General features: G+C 35.6%; 1 protein-coding gene across 1 annotated transcript in view; it reads left to right on the top strand.

Moving 5' to 3' along the window:
- Nucleotides 1–15,755: 15,755 nt before the first annotated feature.
- The window catches only part of LOC138695067 (acyl-CoA Delta-9 desaturase-like), a 29,340-nt gene continuing 17,636 nt past the window's right edge, over nucleotides 15,756–27,459 (top strand). Inside the window, exons 1-3 of the mRNA XM_069819428.1 lie at nucleotides 15,756–16,138; nucleotides 20,994–21,141; nucleotides 25,828–25,958. Of these exons, the coding sequence (XP_069675529.1) occupies nucleotides 20,994–21,141; nucleotides 25,828–25,958 (279 nt within the window). The 5' untranslated portion in view covers nucleotides 15,756–16,138. The remainder of the gene's footprint in view (nucleotides 16,139–20,993; nucleotides 21,142–25,827; nucleotides 25,959–27,459) is intronic.

Here is a 27,459-nt window from a genome sequence, read left to right as displayed (position 1 = left end):
CTTCGTTGCAAGGGAAACGTGGACAGCAGATGAGCGATAATTTCAGTATTGTTTGTTTTGGCGCATACTGTACTTTGTTTTAAGCACATTATAATTAAAGTCAGAGGTTCCCAATTGGTGTGTCGCGAAATTTTGAAATTGAAAAATAAATTTGGATAAATCGCAATATAGCGAACGCCAGTAGGGGAAGTTATCCCCACCCACATAAAATGTGGATTCGACACAACACTCGCCTATCACGTTAAGTGTCTGTTGAGCTAGTAGAGGAAAAGTGGAAGGGGTCGTGGGCGGAGCTTCTACGTTCGCTATATTGCGATTTGCCCATAAATTTTATGCCATCCAGAAAATCTCTTTACAACGCATTTTTTTTATTTGCAACGAAGTCTTTGATATGGTACATTTTATTTTTAGAAAGACTTTACCAATGAAACGTGAGCACCTGCAACAATGCTCAGTTCAGTTTTTCAAACATAACGCCACGTATAGAGAAACTCTGTGCAACCCACCAAGCGCAGACTTCACATTAATTTAAATAGGAGAGTTTTGAGAAACGATAATAAAAATCTTTTATCGGACATCCAGCATAGATGGTTGGGATATATTTTACACATACTTACTTACTTACAAATGGCTTTTAAGGAACCCGAAGGTTCATTGCCGCCCTCACATAAGCCCGCCATCGGTCCCTATCCTGTGCAAGATTAATCCAGTCTTTATCATCATATCCCACCTCCCTCAAATCCATTTTAATATTATCCTCCCATCTACGTCCATACCTTTGTTTTTTTTTCTAATGCCACTCAATCTTGTTCTCTTAGAATTTTGTACTACGTATTAACATCAACCTGTCTACAACACTGGATGATCGACACTACATAGGAGTTGTGTTATCAGTGCTTTGTTTCTGGCGGAACGCGCTGGAACGGCGTTCCGGCACCTTTTTGTTACATTTTTTCATTGTAGAACCGAAATATATATGTGAATAACTATGTTTTTAATGTAATCCTTCTTTGAATTCCGCCTAGATCTTGAAAGTCTTAGTTGGACGAAAAGGAGGTTAAAAACGACAAAATTTCCGTGTAGTGAACAATAATCAACCTGTCCGCTATAAAATATTCTACACAGAGTTTCACCACCTTTTTCTCCAGAAGAAAAGTACTCGTTGTTATTATATTATTATTATTATTATTATTATTATTATTATTATTATTATTATTATTATTATTATTATTATTATTAAAGTCAAATAAGTGTGTCGTGATATCGTGGGCATTCAGTAAAGTTTGTCGTCAGTCAAAAAGGTTGGGAACCACTAATTTAAGTCATCAAAGTTCTACTTACTTACTTACTTACTGGCTTTTATCATAAGGAACCCGGAGGTTCATTGCCGTCCTCACATAAGCCCGCCATTGATCCCTATCCTGAGCAACATTAATCCATTCTCTATCATCATACCCCACCTCCCTCAAATCCATTTTAATATTATCTTCCCATCTACGTCTCGGCCTCCCTAAAGGTCTTTTTCTCTCCGGACTCCCAACTAACACTCTATATGCATTTCTGGATTCGCCCATACGTGCTACATGCCCTGCCCATCTCAAACGTCTGGATTTAATGTTCCTAATGATGTCAGGTGAAGAATACAATGCGTGCAGTTCTGTGTTCTGTAACTTTCTCCATTCTCCTGTAACTTCATCCCTCTTAGCCCCAAATATTTTCCTAAGAACCTTATTCTCAAACACCCTTAACCTATGTTCCTCTCTCAGAGTGAGAGTCCAAGTTTCACAACCATAAAGAGCAACCGGTAATATAACTGTTTTATAAATTCTAACTTTCAGATTTTTTGACAGCAGACTGGATGATAAAATCTTCTCAACCGAATAATAACAGGCATTTCCCATATTTATTCTGTGTTTAATTTCCTCCCGAGTATCATTTATATTTGTTACTGTTTCTCCAAGATATTTGAACTTCTCCACCTTTTTAAAAGATTAATTTCCAATTTTTATATTTCTATTTCGTACAATATTCTCGTCACGAGACAAAGTTCTACTATAATAATAATAGTAATAATAATAATTATTATTATTATTATTATTATTATTATTATTATTATTATTATTATTATTATTATTATTATTATTATTAACGACACCGTAGTAACAGAAAGTGTGACCATATTTCTCAAATGTCTAGCTCATTGATGTTTCACCTTGAAAGATAATTTTGGTAAAGGGAGAAATTGTCTTTTAAATTAACCTGAACTTCGAGTGGCCGGAATAGACCAATAAATCTAAAACGTAAACTTTATTATTAGCATAAATTAGGCTATGTATCATTTCTATTTACGTTTACTTGAGTTGTAGTTTTAGAAATTTACGAGCCGTTCTCATCATCTACGTAAGTTATTTAGTGTTTTCGATTCTATTTCAGGTGATATAGCGTCATAGATGTGCAATTGCATAAGACGCCCCCCGTCTTTCTAGAAATACGAGCTTCCGTGACCTCATTTTGTCCTTTTACTTCGCCGCATTTGATCATAAGTAAATGTTGGTGTAACCCAACTTTGATTTACGCCATCTTACGTGTTAGAGCACTCACAAAAAGCAAACAGTCGAACACACGCGGTTCATTAATCATATCCGACAGGCAGTAACTTGCAGATTTATGGCTTCTCTATATTCATTGAGTTTTAATAGTTTCTTAGTACTGGCTTCAGACTTCAATGGTGTGATTTCGACTTCATGAAAGGGCAAAGATTTTTTTATTTCCTTCAGCTTCCTGCATATTGACAATAAGTATCAGGTTCTATTCCCGATATAAAAAGCGAAAAGCGATACAAAATATGTATGCATAAATTTTCGGAGTTCACTCTTACAAGGTGAATTTGACCTTGAAAGCATTGTCAGATTGTGGCGTAAGATGTATCGGAAAACATAAAATAATATTTCGGAATATGTATGATAAAATTTTCTTGTGTTAAATTTTAACGTACATTGTTTACATGTTTCGACCTATTTATGGGTCATCTTCAGAACTGGTCGTTGTTGGTCTTGGCGCCTCTTGTTTCCTGTGAGGGTGCGTTCGTAGTGTAGAGTCAAAGAGTGTATGTGTTTTTAAATTGAGTTGTGTGTTGAGAATATCGTTGGGGTGTGTTTTCGTGTGTCTGTATATTTCATATTGTTCTAGTGTGTTGAGTTTCTGGCTTTTTGGTTGGATGTGCAGTATTTTCATGTCTGTGTTAATGTCTCTGTAGATGTTGTTGGCATTTGTGATGTGTTCTGCATATATGGAGGTGTTTTGTAATTTTGTTATGGCTGTGATGTGTTCTTTGTAACGTGTTTGAAATGATCTGCCTGTCTGTCCTATGTAGAAGTTGTTGCAGGTGTTATATTAGAGTTTGTATACGCCTGTGTGGTTGTATTTGTTTGTGTGTTGAGATGTTTTTGTAGAGTGTTATTTGTTCTGTATGCGATGTTGTAATTTAATTTCTTGAATGAGGTTGCAATTTTATGTGTGTTTTTGTTTTCGTATGTTAGTGTGATGTATTTTTTGTGTTCTTGTGTTTGTGTTGTATTCTTATGTTTTTTGTGGTTATGTTTTGTCTTACGTATTATGTTGTCTATCATGTTAGGGTTGTATCCGTTTTCTTGTGCTATGTATTTGATTGTGTTTAGTTCTTCGTTGTAATCCTGTTGGTTCATTGGTATGTTGAGTAGTCTGTGTACCATTACGCATAACTAAGAACGCACCCTCACTGGTAACAACAAGTGGCGCCAAGACCAACAACGACCAGTTCTGAAGATGACCCATAAATAGGTCGAAACATGTAAACAAGGTACGTTAAAATTTAACACAAGAAAGTCTTATCATACATGTTCCGAAGTGATACAGTGTTAAAAGTTGTGTAATCAAGATGCATAAAATAATATTAAAACTCCCTATTTTTTTAGACAAAATTTGACTGCATCAAGTTCCCATAACATTTTCAGTTTGTAATAAATTAGACACAATAATATGTAAATATTAATTAAGTTTTGGTCCTACAGAATTATGTTACGGTTACCATTTGTTATTAATGGAGAAAAATTCGCTCCGGCGCCGAGGAACGAAATCGGGACACCAGTTGTACGCACTGAATGCTCAAACCATTGAGCTACGCCGAGGCTCAATCCACAGCACCGGATCGAATCTTCCTTCTTTGGTTCTTTCCTTTATTGGCATTACTCCATGTTCGACATTATACGAGTATGTATGTATGTTGACATACAGGGTTAATTAAAAGTCCTGCACCACCTTTTTGAAGCATGTGGTTCAGTGACATGAAACTTGGTGTGTGGGAATAACCATATACTAAGAACTCAATAATGGTATTACGGAGTTTTTTCTACTTCCGGTTTAACCGGAAGTAACTCCAACTTAGGGCTGGGGACGGAGAGGTTCGGTTCGGAGCAGTTACTGTGGCGTCATTACTCGATTGAGCCGAATACAGTACCGAGTACAAATTTGTGGCGGCAGATTTAAAATTTAGATAGAGTCGATTTTAGAACGTACTTTGAAAGCGTGTTTTAAAAGCGTTGTAGTAGAGCGCTTTCGCTTTGCCAATTGAGGAGAAAAAAGTGCTTCTCTTCATTGCAAAATGGCAGTTGCAAATTTCATTTGCGTGATTACAACTATTTGCGGAGTTATTTTGTATGAAATGCCTATTTAACTTTTAGTGTTGTTATACAGGGTGTTTCAAAAATACGGGGCATAATTTCAGGTATGTATTTAACACATGTAGACAATCAAAATAGTTCATTACAACATGTGTCCGGAAATGCGTCATTTCCGAGTTATGGCCTTCACAACATTGAAATTCACCGGAACGTTTTTCTTTCCGCAGGTCGTTGTCATTACAGAATATGTTCAAAATGTCCACCTCCTGCTTGAATACAGACCTCACATTGATGTCTCATTGACCTGCGAACACGATCCCAAACTCCAGGAGTATTGCGTATGTCCTCAGAACATGCCACAATTCGATTCCGAAGGGATTCCAAATCAGGCACCGGACACGAATAAACCAATGAATTTAAATGGCCCCACAAGTAGAAATCGAGAGGGTTCAGATCAGGTGAGCGTGAAGGCCAAGCAATTGGGCCACCTCTACCTATCCATCGCATCGATCAGGAAACCTTCGATCCAAGTACGACGTACGACTGAAGTGTGCAGGAGCGCCATCATTTAAGAAGTGAATGTGTTGACGATTGATCAGTGGAGTGTCTTCTAAAACATGAGGTATGATGTTTTTCAAGAAGTTTGTGTACGCCTGCCCCATAAGTCTGTTTACAAGTACATGGGGTCCAACTAATCGATCACCAATGATACCGGCCCACATGTTGAGGGAGAACTGCATCTGGTGATGAGATGGAACAGTTGCACGTGGGTTTTCATACGCCCATACATGCTGATTGTGGAAATTTGTTATGCCATTTCGTGTGAACTGTGCTTCATCTGTAAATAATACTAAGGCAGGAAAGTTCGGATTTACATCACACTGCTGCAAGAACCACTGACAGAACCTAACTCATGTAGGGTAATCTGCTGGTGACAGGGCCTGTACACGTTGCAAATGATAAGGATATAATTGATACTCTTTCAACAGTCTCCAGACAGTCGTATGAGGAACATTGACCTGCAACGCTACCCTTCGTGTGCTGATATAAGGAGTCATGTTCACAGCCTCCAGAATCTCCTCCTGTACTTCTGGAGTTGTAGATCTTGGTCGTCCCCTTCCCAAACCAGGAGAGTTAAATTTTCCATACTCGCATAGACGGTAATGGAGACGTACAAATGTCTTCCGATCTGGACATTGTCGCTGTGGGTACCTCTCCTGGTACAAACGACGAGCCAGCGCAGCATTGCTGTCCGCCTTACCGTACATGAAGTTTATCTCTGCCAGCTCTTGATTTGAATACATGTCGCACAGTCCAACGCCTACACAACACTGAATGTAACCTTCGCCTCGGAATGAACTGTCAGAGTGCCCTCTTAATGTCTCCTTTGACGGCAACGACCTGCGGAAAGAAAAACGTTCCGGTGAATTTCAATGTTGTGAAGGCCATAACTCGGAAATGAAGCATTTCCGGACACATGTTGTAATGAACTATTTTGATTGTCTACATGTGGGAAATACATACCTTAAATTATGCCCCCTATTTTTGAAACACCCTGTATATGACAGAGGAAATAAAATTGATAAAATAATTTATAATACTAATAGCTAATAAATTAACATGTGATGTAAACGTTAAACGCTGCAGCTAAGTAAAAAAGAAGATAGAAAGAAACGGCCTCCATGAAGCGCTGCCTAAAACACTTAAAAATAACACACAGAATTATTTACTATTACGGAAAGTGGATAAAATAATCAATAAAACGTGGAATCTTGAACTGAAGAACATAATGTTTAGGCTATTTATTTCATAACATTATTAGCCTTCATTAGAACTATGTCCTTGTTGGTGAAGAGTAATATTATTGATAAATTAAAGTAATTAGGTGACATAATTCGTAGAAATAAATACAAATAAAATTATGTATGTATGTATGTATGTATGTATGTATGTATGTATGTATGTATGTATGTATGTATGTATGTATGTATTTACACTGCAAGTGGGCAAGCACCCGGTGGCAGTGGTATATACAATATAAACAATACATAATAAAATGATAACCAATACACAATAAAATTTACAATACGCAATACAATTTTACAACACATATACAATTTTACACACAATACAATAATAATACACAATACAATTTAACACAATAATAATAAAACATAAATAAAATACCTAATTTTACAATACAACCTACATAATTATGTATAGGTCCTACATAAGTTTCAATAGTCTTTCACTTTACTCTCATCTCATTCCCTGTAGTGGCACTATGACGCATTTCACTGACACTTTAGCACACATTTCACTGACACTCTGTAACACATTTCACTGACACTATAGAACACATTTCATTGACGCTATAAATTATCACTGACCGGAACTGTTCACTGCACTGTAAAACCATAACTTCACTGACTCACCTCGCTTCACTGATACAACAGTTCAAATAAGTCAAATAATTACATCCTTATGCATAGTTATAAACAGAACTACATTTAAACTATGACTGATGACGTAACACAAATCCATTAAACACAAATAGAAGAAAAATATAATGCACTTCTTTCTTTTAACATATTTTAATATTAATCAAACACTCTAATATGATGATGATGATAATAATAATAATAATAATAATAATAATAATAATAATAATAATAATAATATTATTATATAATATGGTGATAATAATAATAGTAATAATATTATTATATAATATATTATTATTATTATTATTATTATTATTATTATTATCATTATTATTATGTATAGTAATATGTTCAGACCGTCAGTGTTCATTAGGTCCACTTGACAGGTCATATAAGTCTTCAATACTAGAAGGAAATAATTTGTCCTGCAGCAGAAAATATTTAAATACAACAGTACCTACGTTGTTGTCTGCTAGAATTAAGTAAAACACGGGAACTCTGTTTGAACGTTTGAACTGACCGGTAGCGGCTACGGTTAACAGAGTAACTTCGGTGCTCCGCTGCCAAGCACATAAACCGATAGAACCGAGTAACTCAACAGTTCTACTCGCTCCGTCCCCAGCTCTACTCCAACTCTCTTATTATGTTTTGAAATTGACACCGAAAAAGCAGCTTATCACATTCAGGTGTTGCACAAACTAGACGACGAAGATTATGCAGCTCGTAGACAGTGTGTTATGATTTAATTGAGGCCATGTAAATGTATGACTAGGGTTAAAAAAAACCACTGTTTATGAGCCTTTCATGTTCGCAGAAGCTATCACTACAGGTACCACTTACCTGGACATCGGGCAATAATTTCTTGAGTCATAGCTGCAGGAGGATGACATTAATCACACTGTTATCTTTCAGCTAGATGGAGCACCGCCTCATTTTGCGTTAGTTGAGAGAACATCCCTGAACCAAGGCTTTCCCAACTGATGAATAGGCAGAGATTCAACACAAGTATGGCCATGGCCATCATTTTCACCTCATTGTTCGCCCTTTGACTTTCTTACTTAGGAGTTATCAAGTCAGGAGTGTACAAAATCAAAGTAAGAAATACACAGGACCCGAAAATTCCAGAAGCACCTGCAGCGAACTCTGGCGACATGTTTACGATTGTCTTTAGGGTTTCTTTTTTTTGGGAGTTATTTTACGACGCTGTATCAACATCGAGGTTATTTAGCGTCTGAATGAAATGAAGGTGATAATGCCGATGAAATGAGTCCGGGGTCCAGCACCGATAGTTACCCAGCATTTGCTCGTATTGGGTTGAGGGAAAACCCCGGAAAAAACCTCAACCAGGTAACTTGCCCCGACCGGGATTCGAACCCGGGCCACCTGGTTTCGCGGCCAGACGCGCTGACCGTTACTCCACAGGCGTGGACTTTAGGGTTTCATTCAAATGTTGGACACAATGCTGTGAAATGGATGGCGGCCATGTTAAATTACGATAAATTATGTATGTACACACCATAGCAATAGCCCTATACAGGGTGTCCCATTTATCTTGTGCACCTCTTATAACTTTTTTGTTTGGGTAGGTATTGGAATTTTTGTTTTTGAGAGTTATGTTTGAACGAGGGGATAATAAGAGTGTAGAGATTTGGTGCATTTAACTACATTATGGTACAAGTTACACATGATGTCATCAATTTTTAAAATAGCACTACATACTTTAATCATGTTACATTGATTACACACATTAAGACGAGTTCAAAAGTTTATCACAATGTCACCTTCCCAGTAAATGGCAACAACAAAATGCAAAATGAATGCCATCAGAATGTGCCGTTTGTTGTGATGCCCCATTCATCTTGTGCATTAACTTACACAAAACGAAAGACGACTGACGTCCGTACACGTCGTGTGATGTGTGTTTGCTGTCTAACATGTAAACAAACCACAACAACTGTCGACGCCACAATCCACGTACAGTGGCCTGCACGTTCTCCGGACCTGTCGCAACTCGACTTCTTTCTGTGAGGAACTGTAAAGGACAGTGTGTACCAGAACATTCTGACAACACCGGACGACATGCAGCAACGCATTCGACAGGCTTGTGTGTCCATTCAGCCAGCAAAATGCCGTTTCGGGGAACGCCTTCGAATGTGCATTAATGTGAATGGTTACCATTTGGAACATGTTCTGTTAGGATGAAAGAGCATGGAAATATCATATGTACTTCGGTACATTCAAATAATATATATGATATGCGTAAATCACTTCGTGATTTAAGACGGCGCTTATTCCGTCGGATCCCGACCAACTAGTTACTCATAACGAGTGCACCTCAGCACATGTGTGGACTTCAGTCCTACGCTCATAGACATCTAGGGGGGCCACTAGAGGGAACCCAAGAGTTGGAACTTAAATTGAGACGATTCTGTCCGACGCCGGGGTGGGTATCCGGTATGGCTTAGTGGATAAAGCATCAGCACGTAGAGCTGAAAACCCGGGTTCAAATCCCGGCGCCGGAGAGAATTTTTCTCCGTTCCATTACTCTTTCATCGTATGATGACGGAGAATATCTGCATGGAAATATATGTACTTCGGTACATTAAAATAATATGTGTGTGTGTGTGTGTTTTCTGTTACTCTCAAAACTTAACATTATCACATTGGAAGTGCGTTTTTGTTTAGATTTGTTGTTGTTATTAATTAGAAAAGTGACATTGTGATACATTTTTGAACTCGTCTTAATGTGTGTAATCAATGTAACATGATTAAAGTATGTAGTGCTGTTTGAAAAATTGATGACGTGTATCTTGTACCATAATGTAGCTACGTACACCAAATCTCTACACTCATGTTAGCCCCTCGTTCTAACATAATTCTCGAAAACAAAAATTCCAATACCTATCCAAACAAAAAAGTTATAATAAGTGTACAAGATAAATGGGACACCCTGTATACATTTCATGTCCGAATAACCATCGTTTCATTAAAATGGATCGAGACTTTATGTCCGCTTTGTATTAAACAATATTGAATATCTATGCAATGCAAACACGCTCTCAGAGACGCTCTGAAGCTATGTAGGACAATATCTTGAGACGTGCAACAAAAGTAACGATATTAAAATTAAAAGGCACTTTCGGATTTCTTCCTACAACCGTGTTTGTTAACATTATGTATTAGTGGTAGTGACATAAAAGAAATCGAAGTCTTAAAAATTTTGAACTCAATAAATAATTCAGGCGCCACATCAAATATTTTACTCGCCTTGGTTACCTGGAGCCCGAAGTGTGACTACCCCTGATGTTTACCATTACACGCATCTAGATAGGCTTTCGATCTAATTAAAGTTTTGAATTAAAATGAAAAAATATAAATGTCAGCACAAACTTAAAAATAAGACAAATTATGAGTGCGTGCTTTACGAGTCTCTACAATTAATTACAATCAATGACTGTAAATATTTTAAGTGTTTCTTTCTTTCTGATAAAACACATTTTCTTCTTTGCTAATGATTTGCTCGCTACCAATTTTTTTTTCTATTTAATGTTCATTTCCAAGCGTCTAGCTTCGTTTGTTTCCGTATGGTCATTCGCTAAACAGCATATCTGAAAAAAAAAAAAAAAAAATAGCTTTGGATGACGTCAGGCTATACTCCATACATTGTTGGAGGTTGCTAGGAGGCTTTAGATAACCAAGCGCAGGACTCTACTGATCATATTAGCACAGTCTAGTATAGAGTCACGAAACTTGAGTTGTGAGGGTACTAGGAACAATAGACTGTGCAGGTACTATTTTGCATTGTCTGTAATGAGGCGATAGTAGCGATCCTAGTGGTTAGCAACTATCTATGGATGCATATTTATTACGTAAGGAGCTTCGTGACTGTATATACTAGACTGTGATATTAGTAAATAAATATTTTCACTCTTTCTATAATAACAGAGTAGGCCATGTCAGACATGACAACAAGCTTGCTGGATTATGTAGCTAATTAAATGTGTTATTTAATAATAACAATAAACATTATTTTTTATTTATTATTTCATTATTCTATTCGTTAAATAATCCTAATATCCAGGTAAATACCACTCGGGGATTTGATTTTCTCTAGATAAATTTAGTCATAACTAAAATTGTTATTAATTTATGGATAAAATCTAAACCTCTCGCGATATTAACTATGGAAATTATTTCATCCAATAAGAACAGTTTATGTTGCGATGTAAACTATTACCACCACCACCACCACCACCATCATCATCATCATCATCATCTGTCAGATATAGTCTTATTGATAGTAAACCATTTTGTCTCCTAGAAAACATTCAGAACTGTTCGCTTCCACGCTCAATTGTTTCTCTGATTGATCTCACGTGTATAGAATGACTTGAGTTCTCTTTCTGGAGAAATAAATTGTATTATGAACTGCTGTCTTACACTGAGTCATGTTTTGTTTTATGAGCGCCATTCGACCCTTGCGGTGACCCACAAGAGGCAGAGTCCTGTTATCGAAATTGTTCGTCCTCGCTACTAATTGGTACTGCTTTAAATGTGGCATGATTCTAATACAACAACTCTCGTACTTCATTGGAGAAAATTATTATTATTATTATTATTATTATTATTATTATTATTATTATTATTATTATTATTATTATTATTATTATTATCATTATTATTATTGTTGTTGTTGCAGCTATTATTATTATTATTATTATTATTGTTTTGTTGTTATTGTTGCAGTTGTTTTATTTAATAGCAAAATATTGCCACAAATCCAGCTTAGAGCTCGAACATCACGTTTAAGAAATCGTCAAATTGTTACACTACAAAAACCCAAACACCTTTTCAAGTAATAATTCACCATTATTAAAAATGTGTTCTAAATTCAAGGAATTATGCAAATTGTGATATCTAGATTTCATCATTTCTTATATTAAATATAAACTTTTTCTTATTAAAATATTGAAGGTAATCGATTTAAAATAATATTGCTATCTGTTTGTTGATCTAAATAATATTAATTTTTACATTTTACATATTGTATTTACGTGTGTATGTAGTCCTATATACTATAATTTTTTTTAAATTTTGTTATCTCTGTTTTTCTTTTGTATTTATTTCTACTTTTATCTCTTCTTCATTTTTCATTTGTATTTATATCTTTTCATGTTTCATTTATATATTTTTTCCATTTATGTAGTTTAAGTAACTATAATTTTGTACAGTCTACTGTTATTATTATTATTATTATTATTATCATTATTATTATTATTATTATTATTATTATTATTATTATTATTATTAAGCAATATCTACCTTCATAAGAAATATCTACCTTCGGGCCCCTTCGAAAGCTTTAAGATTTCAAAAACTTTTTTATACCTATAAGCCTAAATCTCTCTCTCCAGTTGTCAGATGCATAAAAGCTGCCAATTTACATTATATTAATTCAGATCCGTTTAATGTATAGTTTGTTGTTTGGCTATTCCTATATTAATCACATTCATTTTTAACTTCGTTTGTGATGTTTTTAGCTTTTTCATGTATTTTTGTATTATCTATTCATTTTGTCATTATGTTTATTTGCATTTGTCTCTAATTTTAATAATTATTTGTATGCACTGTGTCTTATATTATTCCAGTCTTCATTTATATGATTTCAGTAATTCATTTGTAATTCATTTTATTTAATTGCCATTATTTTAATTATCTCACTGTACTAATTTTAATAATTATTTGTGCTATTTATTTTGTTGCATTTGGTCAGTGATTAATGTAGACTATTATATTGATTGTATTTTCATCTCATTGCCATTTTTTATCATTCATTCTCAACATCATTTGTTGTTTTGTTTTGTTCTGTATCTTGTGCTAAACTACCATTATGGCGTCAACAGTGAATATAATGAAGTGAAATTGAAATTAAAGGAGTTACGGTTGAAATAAGTGCCTATCAAATTGTGGAATATGGTGAACTATTACATGGTGAAATAATAATTATGTTTATCGAAATGGAAGAACCAAAGGATTTTGTGACATGGCTGCAAGTGGCAAAGTGTTTCAAGATATGGGATCTGGATGCTACAGGATTTCACAAAAGTATGTGGAGAATGCATAGGAAGGGCAGTGAAATGTTGGTTATTGGTGTTCCAAACTCAGAATATGCGAAACATAAACCATCAAATATCACTCCAATTTATTTGGAACCACGGAAAGAAAAATCTAAAATTAGATAGCAGGAGACGACATCCTTGAAAAGGATCTCTTATTCAACATTGCCATAAAATGTGAAACCGTCTATGTGAGAAAAACTAAGTGACTAGAGAAGTGCTTATTACTATTACATACCATCATCATTAGTCATGATATTTATCATCATCTTCATCGTTATCGTTATCATCAAGATGGAATATAATTACGTGGCTCTACAACATCTTCTTTGTGCCAATATTGTCCTGTGAAAAAAACTTTGTACAGAAACTGTAGTCCTTTAAAGTTACCAAAAAACTGTGTGCTGATATATGTTATCGAAGAAGTGTGACAATAAAATAGTGTGCCCGTTGTCTGAATGGGATATGCTGGAAAAAGAAAAAGTGTGGGTAAATGAATTCATGAAATATGTTCCTTAGGATAAAACAGTTATTTAGAATAGCTGGTCATCTGTAGTTAAAGGAACTTTACAATTCATTGTGCAAGTTTTTTCTAAGAAATTAATGTTACTGTGATAGAAAGGAGTTACATTTCTAGCTGAAAAATGGCCATTTGTTTAAAGAAATCATAGCTTAAAAAAACTGAAATTGGCCTTGTGCTGTTGTTTTGCACGTTAATAAGTTATTCTAAATAAATAAATAAAAATAAATAAATAAAAAAATTATTACAGAGCAATATAAATAATATATTGTCATTGAGACACAATTACATCGCTTATGGTTTCAAGCTAAACCGATTTAATTTATCAGTTAATTAATTAATGGGCAGAAGAAGAACGAGTAAAATGGACGAAATATTTCATTGATTTACTCGTATTTTACGACGCTTTATCAACTGCGATGGTTATCTAGCGTCTGAGTGAAATGAAAGAGATAATGCCAGGGAAATGAGTCCAGTGTCCAGCGCCGAAAGTACCGCAGCATTTGCTCTTATTGGGTTGAGGGAATTCCCCACAGAAACTTCAACCAGACAACTTGTCCCAGCCAGGATTTGAACTCGGGCCTGCTCATTTCACGATCAGGTACGCTAACCATTACTCCACAGCGGTGGACTTCGTGGTGAATATAAAATAGAATCAATTTTAACAAAAATATTATTTTGGACCTAAACCTGAAACATAGTATGTTAATTTACTAAGATCGTGCTGGCTTAATCGACTTTATAGCATGAGCTACATACGGGCTATTCCATCTCAAATCGATCGAAATATAGAGAAAATTGACCTTGCAATTTTTAAATACAAGGAAACTTTTTCTGTCCGTTGACAACTGTGATACAATGCTTTGTGTAAAGTTTGGGGCATCAGAACTTCATAGTGTTTAAATTAAAAATATTTTAATTTATCGTATTTTCACAAAATTAGCAACTTTAAACTGTTGTGACTCCGAAACCCTTTCACCCAATGATCAAAATCATGGTTTATTTTGATGCTGAAAAGTTAAAGTTTATATTGACATGTAAACAGCTTTTCTTACTGTTTATGGAAATGGAGAAATTTAGATTTTTCTTAATTAAGACACCTTTGCCCACGAAAAATATTTTTAAAATATATGATTAGATTCCGCATTGAAAGTACAAATAAACACATATTTTTACTGGTGCAACGTTAATAAGAAAGTATTGAAAAATCAAATAAAGAAAATAAATAGTACGCGCGTGAAGTAACCAGCTGACTGTGAGACGGGAGCTAGCCGAGACAAGCGAGGCCAGGAGACATAAACACGTGATGTTTCGTCTAGTAGCGCATAGCTGGGCTAGCTTTATCACAGATTTTCACAAACACAGGAGTAAAATGACGCCCAAAGCTCGCTTATCTTCATCTCTCGGCCAGTGCTTGCTGTGTTGCGCCTTTCAAGTCTAGGCGTGTAAATATAATTTATTAATACCCTCGAAACTTATTGCCGAGCCACTAAGCAAACAAGCCGAATCCCTCTTAATAATGCAAGGTTTTTTCTCAATATTTTTTTACATTTTTACAAATGGGCAAAAAGCCTAAAAGTAAGTAAAATCAGATTATCTGTCTCTCTGTATATAATAAAAATAAGGATTACTTCTTAACATAACCTACCAAATGTCAGCTTCAAAATGAGCTCTCGTTCAATGTTCTTCAGTAAAATGGTTCCAGAGTTCTGAGCGCTGAAAGAGGCTTGTTTTTCTAAAATACGCTAAATTTGTCGCTCAACAATACGAAAACCATTTGACTTTCGATAGTATATTTTTGCAAATGCACTCTCCTCAGCACCTTGTATAAATAGGGAAAAAATTAGAGTATAAAAAAATGCGAGGTTTTTTTTACTGATCGATTTCATATGGAATAGCCCATACGTAAGGAATTTCGCTCGCCCCCACTCCCGTTTTCCCTGACATAATCTCGCCGTTTCCTCATATGAACGTACTAGTTAAGTGGTGTTGCCAATGTTATGAGAACATGGGTCTGGAGAGCACACATTCGTGGGACGTACGATGGACCCGGTGATAAGAAGACACACAAAACTGAACAATTACAGATAACAAGCCTCCTGAATGGTGGTTGAAGCGGAGGGGTCGTTCTGGTCGTCCTGTACCGGAACAAAGTGAACCCGCGCTGATATCTCGACCCCAGTCAATCAAAGTCGCCCATTATCAACACGACAGAACAGAATTCAATGATTTTTTTCTGAAAGTTAAGGAACCGAGTGAGGAGATGATCGTGTAAACACGATGTACGTAGTTGGGATCATTCGTCTGCGTTGAGTAAGCTGTCCATTCCGTGTGAATTGTTACTATCAAACGACGGAAGGGCATACCAACGTCTGAGGCATTTTTCTGTTCAAACTCAAGGTATGTTGAAAGTATAATCCAGTGTTGACTCAGATGGGTAAATTGCCTCGTTTCGACTGCACATCACAAAGTTTCTATCAAGTGCCTTTCTCATATCTGTGGTATAATTTGACTGGATAAGATGACTCATATTTATACAATTCTCATTCGCGTATTTTATTTAAATTAATACTGCTGTATTAAGGCCTAGTTGTACGATCGCGAAATAAATCTTGTAATAGCCTAACTATAGAATAAATTAATGGAGTACCGTGTTGTATGACATTCGTTTATTCCAAGGTTATCTATTCCATAGTAAGCAGAATTGGAACAGATGTTGGCAATATTTTACATAGTGTTTTGTTTATAAAGTGCGTTCAGAATACCAGCAGCCTATTTCTTTTAATATTTCTGAACATATTATTACTATTTTATCTATGGAGTATATTATAAAGAAATGAATATGAATAAAAAGAATTAGAACTCAAAACTATAAGATAGAAGATAGAGTGATTTTTATATGTAAAAAAAACCAATATGCATATTTGTTCTAGCAATAAATGTTATTATTTTCTACATTATTTAAGCTAGCTTAGATAATGAAAGAAATATAATTACATATAGGATATTTTATCATTTGCTGTATCACTATTTAAGTTATTTAATGGAGCAAAAATCTGAAAATCGATAAATATGTCACATAGGAGTTATTGCAGGAACAACGACGATGTGCACTAAATGAAGGGAAATTTTAATGCTTCGTTACAACAGTTTGAGAAGGCTTTGGATTAAACAATTGCAGACAAAACCTAATAGAAACAAGTGAATAAAGCTAATAAAAACTATTAACAATGGTTAAACATTAAACAATTTCAAAGACAGACTTATGCATTGTTTGGTAGTAAATGGGGGCCATTTTGAGCACGTCTTGTAAACTGAAATCCATATATGATACAACACAATAATGCTAATTTTGGTTTTAATTGGTTTTTTGCTCTAAAATCCATGTATTGCATTGCTACTACAGTTAAATTTCAATAGTGCATATCCTACAATCTGTCTTTTTTAAATTATAAATATTAATATTCTTATTCAATTGTTTTTATTAGCTTTATTCACCATGTATTACACACTGTTCGTATTTGCTTTTTATAAATATAATTTAAACTAAGTTCAGATCACATAATTTTAATATATCTGATGATGTCCCATAAGGCGAAAACGTTTATATACCTTATATTCATGTAGCAAATAAACATTTGCAGATAGTTCTGTCTTTGATTGAAATTTATAACATTATTTTATGTTTCTGTCAGCTTTTGTTTGCAATTTTTTAATCCAAAGCCTCCTCAAATTGGTGTACTGAAGCATTACAATTTCCCTTTTACCACCTTTTACTCTGATTTCGTAGAACCAAAACTGACTGTATTTAGACACCTGCGATAATAAAGTCACGTAATTATTGTTGAGGTCATCAAATCCCTGCGAAGACAATGGTGCTAATGCACTCTGATTTCATAGAAAGAGAACGTATTTAAACAATTGCGACAATAAAGTCTCGTGGAGTGTAAATTTTAATTTCAACAAATTTTACTGCACAACGAAGTGAAGAACCAGTACTTGATCGAACTGCTTACAAGTTTAACCGCCGACATACCGAAAGAAAAAAGCAGCAGAAAGAATTTATAAAATAAATGGGTTTATGAAGACAAATGTTTCTCTGCTGATGTGAAAATCGTCTTCTGTGCAATATGGCTTCTTAACGATTATTGTTTTAAATTATTTTCCTTTATATCGTATTTTTAAACCTCTAAAATGTATTTTTACTACATATATTTCAATTCTAAGCGAATATTTCAACAGCTTTTACTGCATAGTTGCATGTATATTTCCAGGTTTTTTAGTGCATAAAGTTCCGTGGTCTATTGATTAATGTTTATGATATTGGTGATTGAGGCGATGAGAAATGATGATATGTAAATTTCTCATCCGGAATTTGCCTCTGTGACTGAAGAAAACCATGAAAAAACCCAGTTAGATTGCTCGGCCACGGGGTTTGAACCCGGGGCCTCTCGAATGCGAGTCTCAAACGCTGCTATGTAAGCCATCTCGCTCGGTTACCCTATATTATGATACTTAAATTTGAAAGAGTACCGGTATTCAATTGTTCATACATTTCATTAATTTGCTTCATATCTTTTGTTTTCTGTCGTCGCCTGGCAACCTGGATTGTTGATTAGAGCTCAAGAGAATAAAACTGCTGGGAAAGAGGATATGTATATATTTATTCCGTGGGGACAGGACTGGATATGTGAATTTCGTCTTTTGTCTTTACTTTTTCTTTATACGAAGTATTGTAGCGCTTAAAAAATATGTTTCGAGGTTTTTACAGCAATACACGATTTCGGATTCCCCGATACCAAAAAAAAATAAATAAATAAATAAAAAATAAAAAAAATAAATAAAGTGTTTTTGATGTGCCATCTCTACTTTATCTTTCTCTCAGGCTGTCTGTCCGTCTGTCTGTCTACAGAGATTTCTCCTGAACTGTTCGTTGGCTTTTGTTTATATCCAATATTATGAGAGTATGGCATATGAATTACAATAATTGCAATGAAATGATGAAGGCTCTTTACTTGGAATCATTAACTTACACTGACGATTTAGTGCCACTCATAACCAACGATGCCATTCGTGTCTCTAACGAGACAGGTGCTTACAGGTACTCTATATTGACAACTTATCGAATTGTTAACAGCTTTATGTTATTTATGTGTGCTTGTATGATTATTCAAGTTATAAAGAATGTTCAGGTTAGGCTCATTTTGTGGGAAATTTATGTAGAAAATACATTTGGAAGTGCATAGGCCTACCAAAAGAAATCATTTATTACATACAGAAATGAAAACAAAGAAAATACAGCTTATATTTTGTAAAACTGTGACAGTCCGTCTCTTGAGTTATACTAGCGGAACACTGGGCATGACAAAAGAGACGACAACTGCATAGCTTACTATGCTACACATATCTTTACGCATAACTGCGTATCACCCTTGCATTCACCTTATTCCCTTTGTATTCCCATTGTTCCTCTTGTTCTCATTGTCTTCCCTTGTTCTTGTATTCACCATGTTTTCCTTTTTCCCCTTGTTCTCCTTGTTACCCCTTGTTCCCTTATACTACCCTTGTTCTCACTGTTTCTCTTGTTTTCCTTATATTACTTTTGTTCTCCTTTTCTTCCCCTTGATCCCCTTGTTTCTCCTTATTCTCATCGTTTCCCTTGTTTTCCCATTGTTCTCTTTCTTACCCCATGTTCTTGTAACTTTTCTTATATTCCCCTTGTTCTCCTTGTTTCTTTTGTTCTTTTTTGTTACATTATATTTCTCTTGTTCTTCTTGTCTCCTTTGTTTTCCTTTTATTCCCCTTGTTCTCCTTGTATCCCCCTTAATATCCTTGTATTCCCATTTTTCTCCTTGTTTTTCCATTTTCTCCTTGTATTCGCCTTATTCTCCATGCATTCCCTTTGTTCTCCTTGTCTTCCCCTTGTTCTCCTTGTTTCCCCTTGTTTTCGTCGTTTCCCTTGTTTTCCTTGTATTCTCATTGTTATCTTTGTTACCCCATGTTCTCCTTATTTTTCTTGTATTCCCCTTGTTCTCCTTGTCTCCTTTGTATTCCTTTTTATTTCCCTTGTTGTCCTTGTCTTCTTTGTATTCCTTTTATTTCCCTTGTTCTCTTTGTATTCCCCTTAATACACCGTGTTTCTATTCTCCTTGAATTCGCCTTACTCGTCATCCTTCTTTCCCCTTACTCTCCTTGTATTTCCCTTGTTTTCTTTGTATTCCCCTTGTTCTCATAGTATTCCCTTTACTCTCCATGTCTTCCTCTTGTTATCCTTGTCTTCCCCTTGTTCTCCTTGTTTTCCCTTGTATGCTGGCATTTCCTTGTTCTTTTCTTCCCTTGTACACCTTTTCCCCTTGTTCTCCTGATATTCCTTTTGTTCTTGCATTCCCCATTTTATCCTTTATTTCCCCTTGTTTTCCTTGTATTCCCTTGCCCTTGTCTTCTCTTGTACACCCTTTTCCCTTGTTCTCCTTGCATTCCCCTTTTTATCCTTTACTTCCCCTTGTTCTCCTTGCATTCCCCTTTTTATCCTTTACTTCCCCTTGTTCTCCTTGAATTCCCCTTTTTATTCTTTACTTCCCCTTGTTATCCTTGTATTCCCCTTTTTATCCTTTACTTCCCTTTGTTCTCCTTGCATTCCCCTTTTTATCCTTTACTTCCCTTTGTTCTCCTTGCATTCCCCTTTTTATCCTTTACTTCCCTCTGTTCTCCTTGCATTCCCCTTGTTATCCTTTACTTCCCCTTGTTCTCCTTCCATTCCCCTTTTTATCCTTTACTTCCCCTTGTTCTCCTTGTATTCCCCTTTTTATTCTTTACTTCCCCTTGTTCTTCTTGCATTCCCCTTTTTATCCTTTACCTCCCTTTGTTCTCCTTGAATTCCCCCATTTTATCCTTTACTTCCCCTTGTTCTCCTTGCGTTCCCCTTTTTATCCTTAACTTTCCCTTGTTCTCCTTACATTCCCATTTTTATCCTGTATTTCCCCTTGTTTTCCTTGTATTCCCCTGACTCTCATTGTATTCCCTTGTCCTTATTTTCCCTTGTACACATTTCCCCTTCTTCTCTTTATATTCCCCTTGTTCTCCTTGCATACCCCCTTCTTATCATTTACTTCCCCTTGTTCTTCTTGAATTCCTCTTGTTCTCCTTACCTTCTCTTTGTGTTCGCTGTATTCCTCTTTGGCAGAATGTTATGAATTAATAAATATTGTGTTGTGTTGACTTCTATTATATTCCTGTTTGATGTCTCGTTTTCAAGATGGCTTCCGAGGTGTCGTCGCAAGATGGCGCGAGGCAGCCCCTCATCTGGGGCAACGTGATAGGGATCGCGCTGTTCCACCTGCTGGCCCTGTACGGCCTGGTGACCCTGCCCCTCGCGCAGATCCGGTGGCAGACCTACCTCTGGGGTGAGTAGCCGTAGCTGCCAGCAGATCAATCACAACCAGCTTGTTAAGCTAGTCACACCTGGGTTTATTTTTAACTAACTTGGGCGCTGTTAGCAACGATCACGGAGGAAGCACTCCGCAGGACTTGGCTGAGATGATATGCGGTACTAAGAGACAGAAGGGTAAATGTTAAAATGAATGTTGTCTCCAATTTCTAAGGTGGAGACTTTATACAGCGGACATCATTTTATTTTTACTAACATTTCTAATATTAACCTGGCTATACCTTTGGATCGGCTGAGGACCAGAAACACCGTTTGCTCCCCCCTTCCACGACTGGTGTTCGATGATACTGGCGTAAAATACAAACAAATCATTTTACTAGGTATAGAAGGGAAGAAAAGTAGTTCATCCATTTACGTAAACTAGGAAATATCGCGATTTTGAGTTTGATAATTTTCATTTGGTTTTTCTTTAATCAAAATAAAGTACTGTATTAACAATAAGTGTTTTTACTCCATTCGGACGTATTCATTATGCAGTGTATATTGCATTGTCTACAGCACATTAGCGTACAATATGGAGAATGAAGTTAAATTGAAAAATAATCATAATATGGATATTTAAACACAATTTTGAAAATGGTGGCCGTTCATTTCGATACAGGCTTCAGTTCTTTTGTGCATATTATCACACTATAAACTATTGTACCTAATTCCAATTACCAGTTTCGTCCTTCGTACTAGTAACTCATGTAGAAATAATTCTGTACCTACTCTATAAAGAGTACCTTACGTACTGTAAATTCAATCTTCACTTCTGCCTGATCCGAAAAGATAAAATTACTCAGACATGCTATCTACTGTCCGTCCAAGTGGTTTTGTCGCACGGTCGTAGAAAGATGAAAAAATCACGTGACAGTTAATTAATTAACGAAGCCCTTTTATTTATTTTAGACAGTTGTATACTATTACGTAGACGTCCAATTCCTAACAGAAATTAATGTTTTCAGAAAAGAGCTAAGACAGTCCAACTAGCCTATTACGCTTTACAGAGGGACGGGCAGAAGCAGGTGGGGGAAACCGACATGTGACATAGGCAAACGGACGACAGTAGGCTACCTGTGCGAGAGTGTGATTCAATATACTGAAAGCGAACATATTTCTGGAACGTACTATACTCACTAACTCAGTATTGTTTGCGTTTACTATGACTGTAAGGTGACTTTGACTGTACACATTTGGTTCTGTGTGGAGAACGGTTGGAAGTTCACTAGTAGAGCGGGTTGGGAGTGAAGTACATTCAAAAACTCAGGTACAATAAAAATTGAATTAAAAATAAAATGATGTCCCTGTAGTTTGTACACTTCATCCCTTTTTTATAAGTATTCTTGCATATAAGTTTCATTACAATTAGATAAGTGGTTTTTCTTCTTCTTCTTCTTCCCTTCACGTATTAGGCCAAATGGCCTGTTACGATCTCACAGTTGAATTTTCAATCCAGCGCTTCTTTGGACGACCGAGAGATCTCTTTCCGTTTGGACGATAGTGGAGCATAACTTTTGGGATTCTATCTCTACGCATGCGATGCAGATGATTTATCCAGTTGTTCTGATAATGTTTTACGTGATTAATTACAGGTTCTAGTTGTAATTCTTCCATTACATCTTCATTGCGTTTGTGATCCCATTTCGTATATCCCGCTGTTTATCTCATAAATTTCATTTCATTAGCCGTCATTCTGCTTTCGTCTTTCTTCCTCAATGTCCATGCCTCACTGCCGTAACAAAGTACAGGTCTCGCCAAGGTCTTGTAAAGGCGAATTCGAGTATGCCTTTGTACTAGGGAAGGTTTCATAATGGTGTTAATTATTCCCATTGTTTTTGTGTATTTAGAAATTTTCTGTGAAATGTCTACTTCATCGAAAAAAGATAATGTGTATCCGAGATATGTAAAATAATCGACTCTTTCTAATATTTTTGAATCTAAACATATTTTGCTAGGCACAGGGTATTTTTCCGCAGAAGTCCATAATTTTAGTTTTTTTCTTTATTGATTTTCATATCATATTTAATTCCAATTTTGTTAAAATTAAAAATTGAACGTTGTAATTCATCTTCTGAATATGTCACCAGAGCTAAATCGTCTGCAAAAGTAACGAATTTAGTTATAGAGTAAATGTCTATTGAGTTGTATATATCCATGAGGCAAATAAGTGGTTTTTAAGTTATTCAAATTAAAGAATTTTATTGTTTATACTATTCTCAAAATCTATCTCCTCTTGCAAAATGTCAGTTTCATGCATGACTCTTTTGTACGACATTTCTGATATGGTTAGAAAATAATTAAATATCCAGAATTTTAAATATACATCTATAAATGGAGAGATTTATTTTAATTTACACAACTTCAAAATTTAAATTTTCAGTGTCCACTAAATACATTTCATTTTTGAATTTTGAAAGTATCAGAAGGCCTGCTTATTTCACAAAATATTGCTAACTGATTAATTTTACAACTTCTTTAACTTTTTAGGAAATTACCTGGCTGATTAGTTCCGAAGCGTTATCCTTCATTGTTCAAAGCCCGCGCTATCTTCTGATTTACTGTTGTAGTGGGGTGTATAATCGCAGAGTCTTCACACACCTTTATCAACTCTAGTGATATCAGTCTCAGAAGGCCAGTTTTTTATGTTAACCAAATTCAGGTCATTTACAAGTAAATTCATTTGTTTATCGCTCAGCAAGGAAAAAATTTCAATTGATGGCACTGGAAATTGATTAGGTTGGCGGCGTTTCTTGAAACTAACTTTACCTCCATACGATAGAGCGTCTGTCTGTCTGCAAGTGACTTTGGCCTGCATAGAGAAAAAAAATAGACTTCTGACATCTCACTCCATCTTTTTATAACACTATGGCCAGGTTTCTTCAACCATTGTTAAAATGCACCTAACAAAGCGTTAATTAACTGGAAGTTAAAAGTATAAATTGCTGTTAAAAATTTTGCGTTTCTTCAAACTTTATATTTCACATTTTAACACTTTGTTTGTTAACTCTCTGTTAGGACCAGAGATTCTAGAGTTTAACCATAACCTATAACCACAGTCTAATATATACAGTCACGAAACTTGAATTGTGAGGGTGCTAGGAACAATAGACTGTGCCGGTACTATTTCGCATTGTCTGTAATGAGGCGATAGTAGCGAACCTAGTGGTTAGCAACTATCTATGAATGCATATTTACTATGTATTGAGCTTCGTGACTGTATATACTAGACTGTGCTATAACCAAATATAAACTCAGTCCTGTTTTCTGACCTCTGGTAATTGCGAATTTCGCTTTTTTTTTTTCCGTTGTTTGATTCAGAGAGGATAGAAGTCTTTCTATTCTATCAGGTTTGATTTCTGCTTCTTTCCTCGTCTGTAACACAATAGCGTGGAGCAGCTTATTGATATTGCTGTTGTGAAAAGGAAAACACTGGAACAAAAAGAAATCGTGCGACTAATTATTTCTCTTCGTTCGAGAATAGCCTTCTGCTGGAAATAATTTCGCAGTATAAACCAATTATTGAGAATAAAGAAACAAACGGATCTACGTTGAAAGGGTAAAGTGAAGCTTGGCAGAAAGTAGCCTATTCCTTTGTACCAACTTCTGTTGTGTCAAATCGCAGAACTCATCCGCTCTGTTTATGTATCCCTGGATATCATTTTGTAAATAATCAAGATATAAAAGTTCAGCATCTAACACACCAGCCATATTAAATACTTCTATGCTAACACAGAGTTAAATAATTTAACTGCATGGAATTGGGCAGTTAAATTAACATGTGTTTTAACAGCCTGTTAGTACTAACAGGTCCACACCTGTGGAGTAACGGTCAACGCGTCTGGCCGCGTAACCAGGTGGCCCGGGTTCGATTCCCGGTCGGGGCAAGTTACCTGGTTGAGGTTTTTTCCGGGGTTTTCCCTCAACCCAAGATGAGCAAATGCTGGGTAACTTTCGGTGCTGGACTCCGGACTCATTTCACCGGCATTATCACCTTCATCTCATTCAGACGCTAAATAACCTAAGCTGTTGATAAAGCGTCGTAAAATAACCTATTAAAATAAAATTTAAAAAAAGTACTAACAGTAGTTGAAGAAATGCTTCAACTGTTAAGTTTACAGTTAAAATGGAATAACACACTGTTATCATTTAACGAAGGTTGAAGAATTAATATTAGAGGAGAATAATTCGCTCCGGCGCCGGGGATCGAACCCGGGTCCTTGGTTCTACTTACCAAGTGCTCTCCCACTGAGCTACGCCGAAGTCCAATCCATAGCACCGGATCGAACTCCACTCATCCAGTGTTTTTCCCTTTGTGGCCTGACTCCAAGTTGGGCGTGTATGTTGACAATGTTGAAGATAGATATATTTGTTTTCCAAAGTTGCCGTCATTGAACAGAAACCAAGATGGAGATTTCATTAATTAGAAATCCCTCTTTCAGGATGTAATAAACGATCTTCGCACAAAATAATGAACGATACACGAGAGGTATTTTTTTTTTCATGTTCTCGGAAATTAAAAAAGCTCAACTACGTTTCGCTCTTTCAATCTTTTCCTCGAACATGAAAACGTCAACATACCGCTCTTGTAACGTATATTACTATTACAGGACTGATTTGAACATTAAAAAATGATGGCATCCAAACTTGCATGATGTTACAGCTTACTTCCTGTACCTTGCCGGAGGGTTCGGAGTGGCGGGTGGCGTGCACCGCCTGTGGTCACACCGCACCTACAAGGCCAGGTGGCCGCTCAAAGTCATCCTCCTCATGTGCTACTCTGTGTCGGGAATGGTACGTACAGAGCGATCCTAGGGTACAGGGTGTGAACGCTGTAAACTGCCAAAACTATGTAGGTGGTACATATCGGTCTACAGAACAAAATATCTAGTGGAATTAAATTATATCTTACAATTTTATTTCTACAGCTGTTATAAAATGTTTACCATGAATTTCACATCGCAGGAGAGGAAAGCCATGCCTCTCAATGAAATTCATTATATAAAGTTAGCAACTTAAGGGAACGCACAGGTGAAATTACTAAATCTTACAGTTTTCATTTTTTTTCTCAAAGACCAAGGACACCAGAATAAAATTATGTGACACGTTTCCTTATTAAGATGCAATGAAGAGCAGGAATTTTTTTCAACGTGATCTTCTTTAATTTTCGACGTGTGGAACCATTTATATATAAATTAATTAAATTAATTATAAACGGTTCCACACGTCGAAAATTAAAGAAAATCACTTTGAAAAAAATTCCTGCCATTTATTTCATCTTAATAAGGAAACGTGTCACATAATTTTATTCTAGTGTCCTTGGTCTTTGAGAAAAAAAAATGAAAATTGTAAGATTTAGTAATTTCACCTGTGCGTTCCCTTAAATATCTTACGTGACAGCAATATGATTACAGTATGTTATCTTCTTTTATGCTCGACCATGCTGAAATGTATTAATTATACACCTGGTAGCAGTCCTTTAATGCAAGTCATTAAAGTACACCTACTCATTAAAGTACAGGTCTCCAGCCAATGATAACTCAGCTTACATGTGTTCAGCCAATGACAAGTCAGTTTTGTACCGTTATAAAACCGCAAGTATCGATTATTCTCGGATATACAATCGAAAGAGAATTAGCGAAAAGTCACGGAGGCTGAAATCCAATACTGTCGCAGAAGGTTATGTTCTGTTACTATGATAATTAGCGTTAATTGCAAATAATATTCAAATAAATTCAATTAGTCATCTCGTTTTTCAATGTCGAATTCAATAATCAAGGTTATAATATTATAATATTATCAAGTTTAACGGGACTACGTCAAGGTCAATAACATTATTGTTCCTCGGAAAAAATCAATACTTTCGCGTCTGCGCACATCTCACAATTCACGACCTAGAACAAGGTCACTTCCGATCTTGCCAGATACAAATAAAATGTATACATCTGAACACCGTAATTTCAAGTTAGAAATATGGTCGAGCATAAAAAGTCGTATGAAACTCGCCTATAATGGTAATTAAGAAGCTCGTATGAAAATTATGAAACTCGCTTGCGCTCGTTTCATAAACATCCATACTCGTTTTCTTAATTACTATCATTATAGGCTCGTTGCATAATGTACTATTATCAATTATTTATGTATTATTCGCGAAATAGTTTCATTTAAATATCACGCCATTATTATTATTATTATTATTATTATTATTATTATTATTATTATCGATTTTTTTTTATTTTTTGATAAAAACAGTCGTGGTATCACAGATATATAGACAAAGTCAAAAGAAATACAA

Source organism: Periplaneta americana, chromosome 2 (assembly GCF_040183065.1).
Source record: "Periplaneta americana isolate PAMFEO1 chromosome 2, P.americana_PAMFEO1_priV1, whole genome shotgun sequence".
In the NCBI taxonomy this organism is placed as follows: Eukaryota; Metazoa; Arthropoda; class Insecta; order Blattodea; family Blattidae; genus Periplaneta; species Periplaneta americana.
Note: the sequence above shows the minus strand (reverse complement) of the source record. Positions and strands in the feature narration are given on the sequence as shown.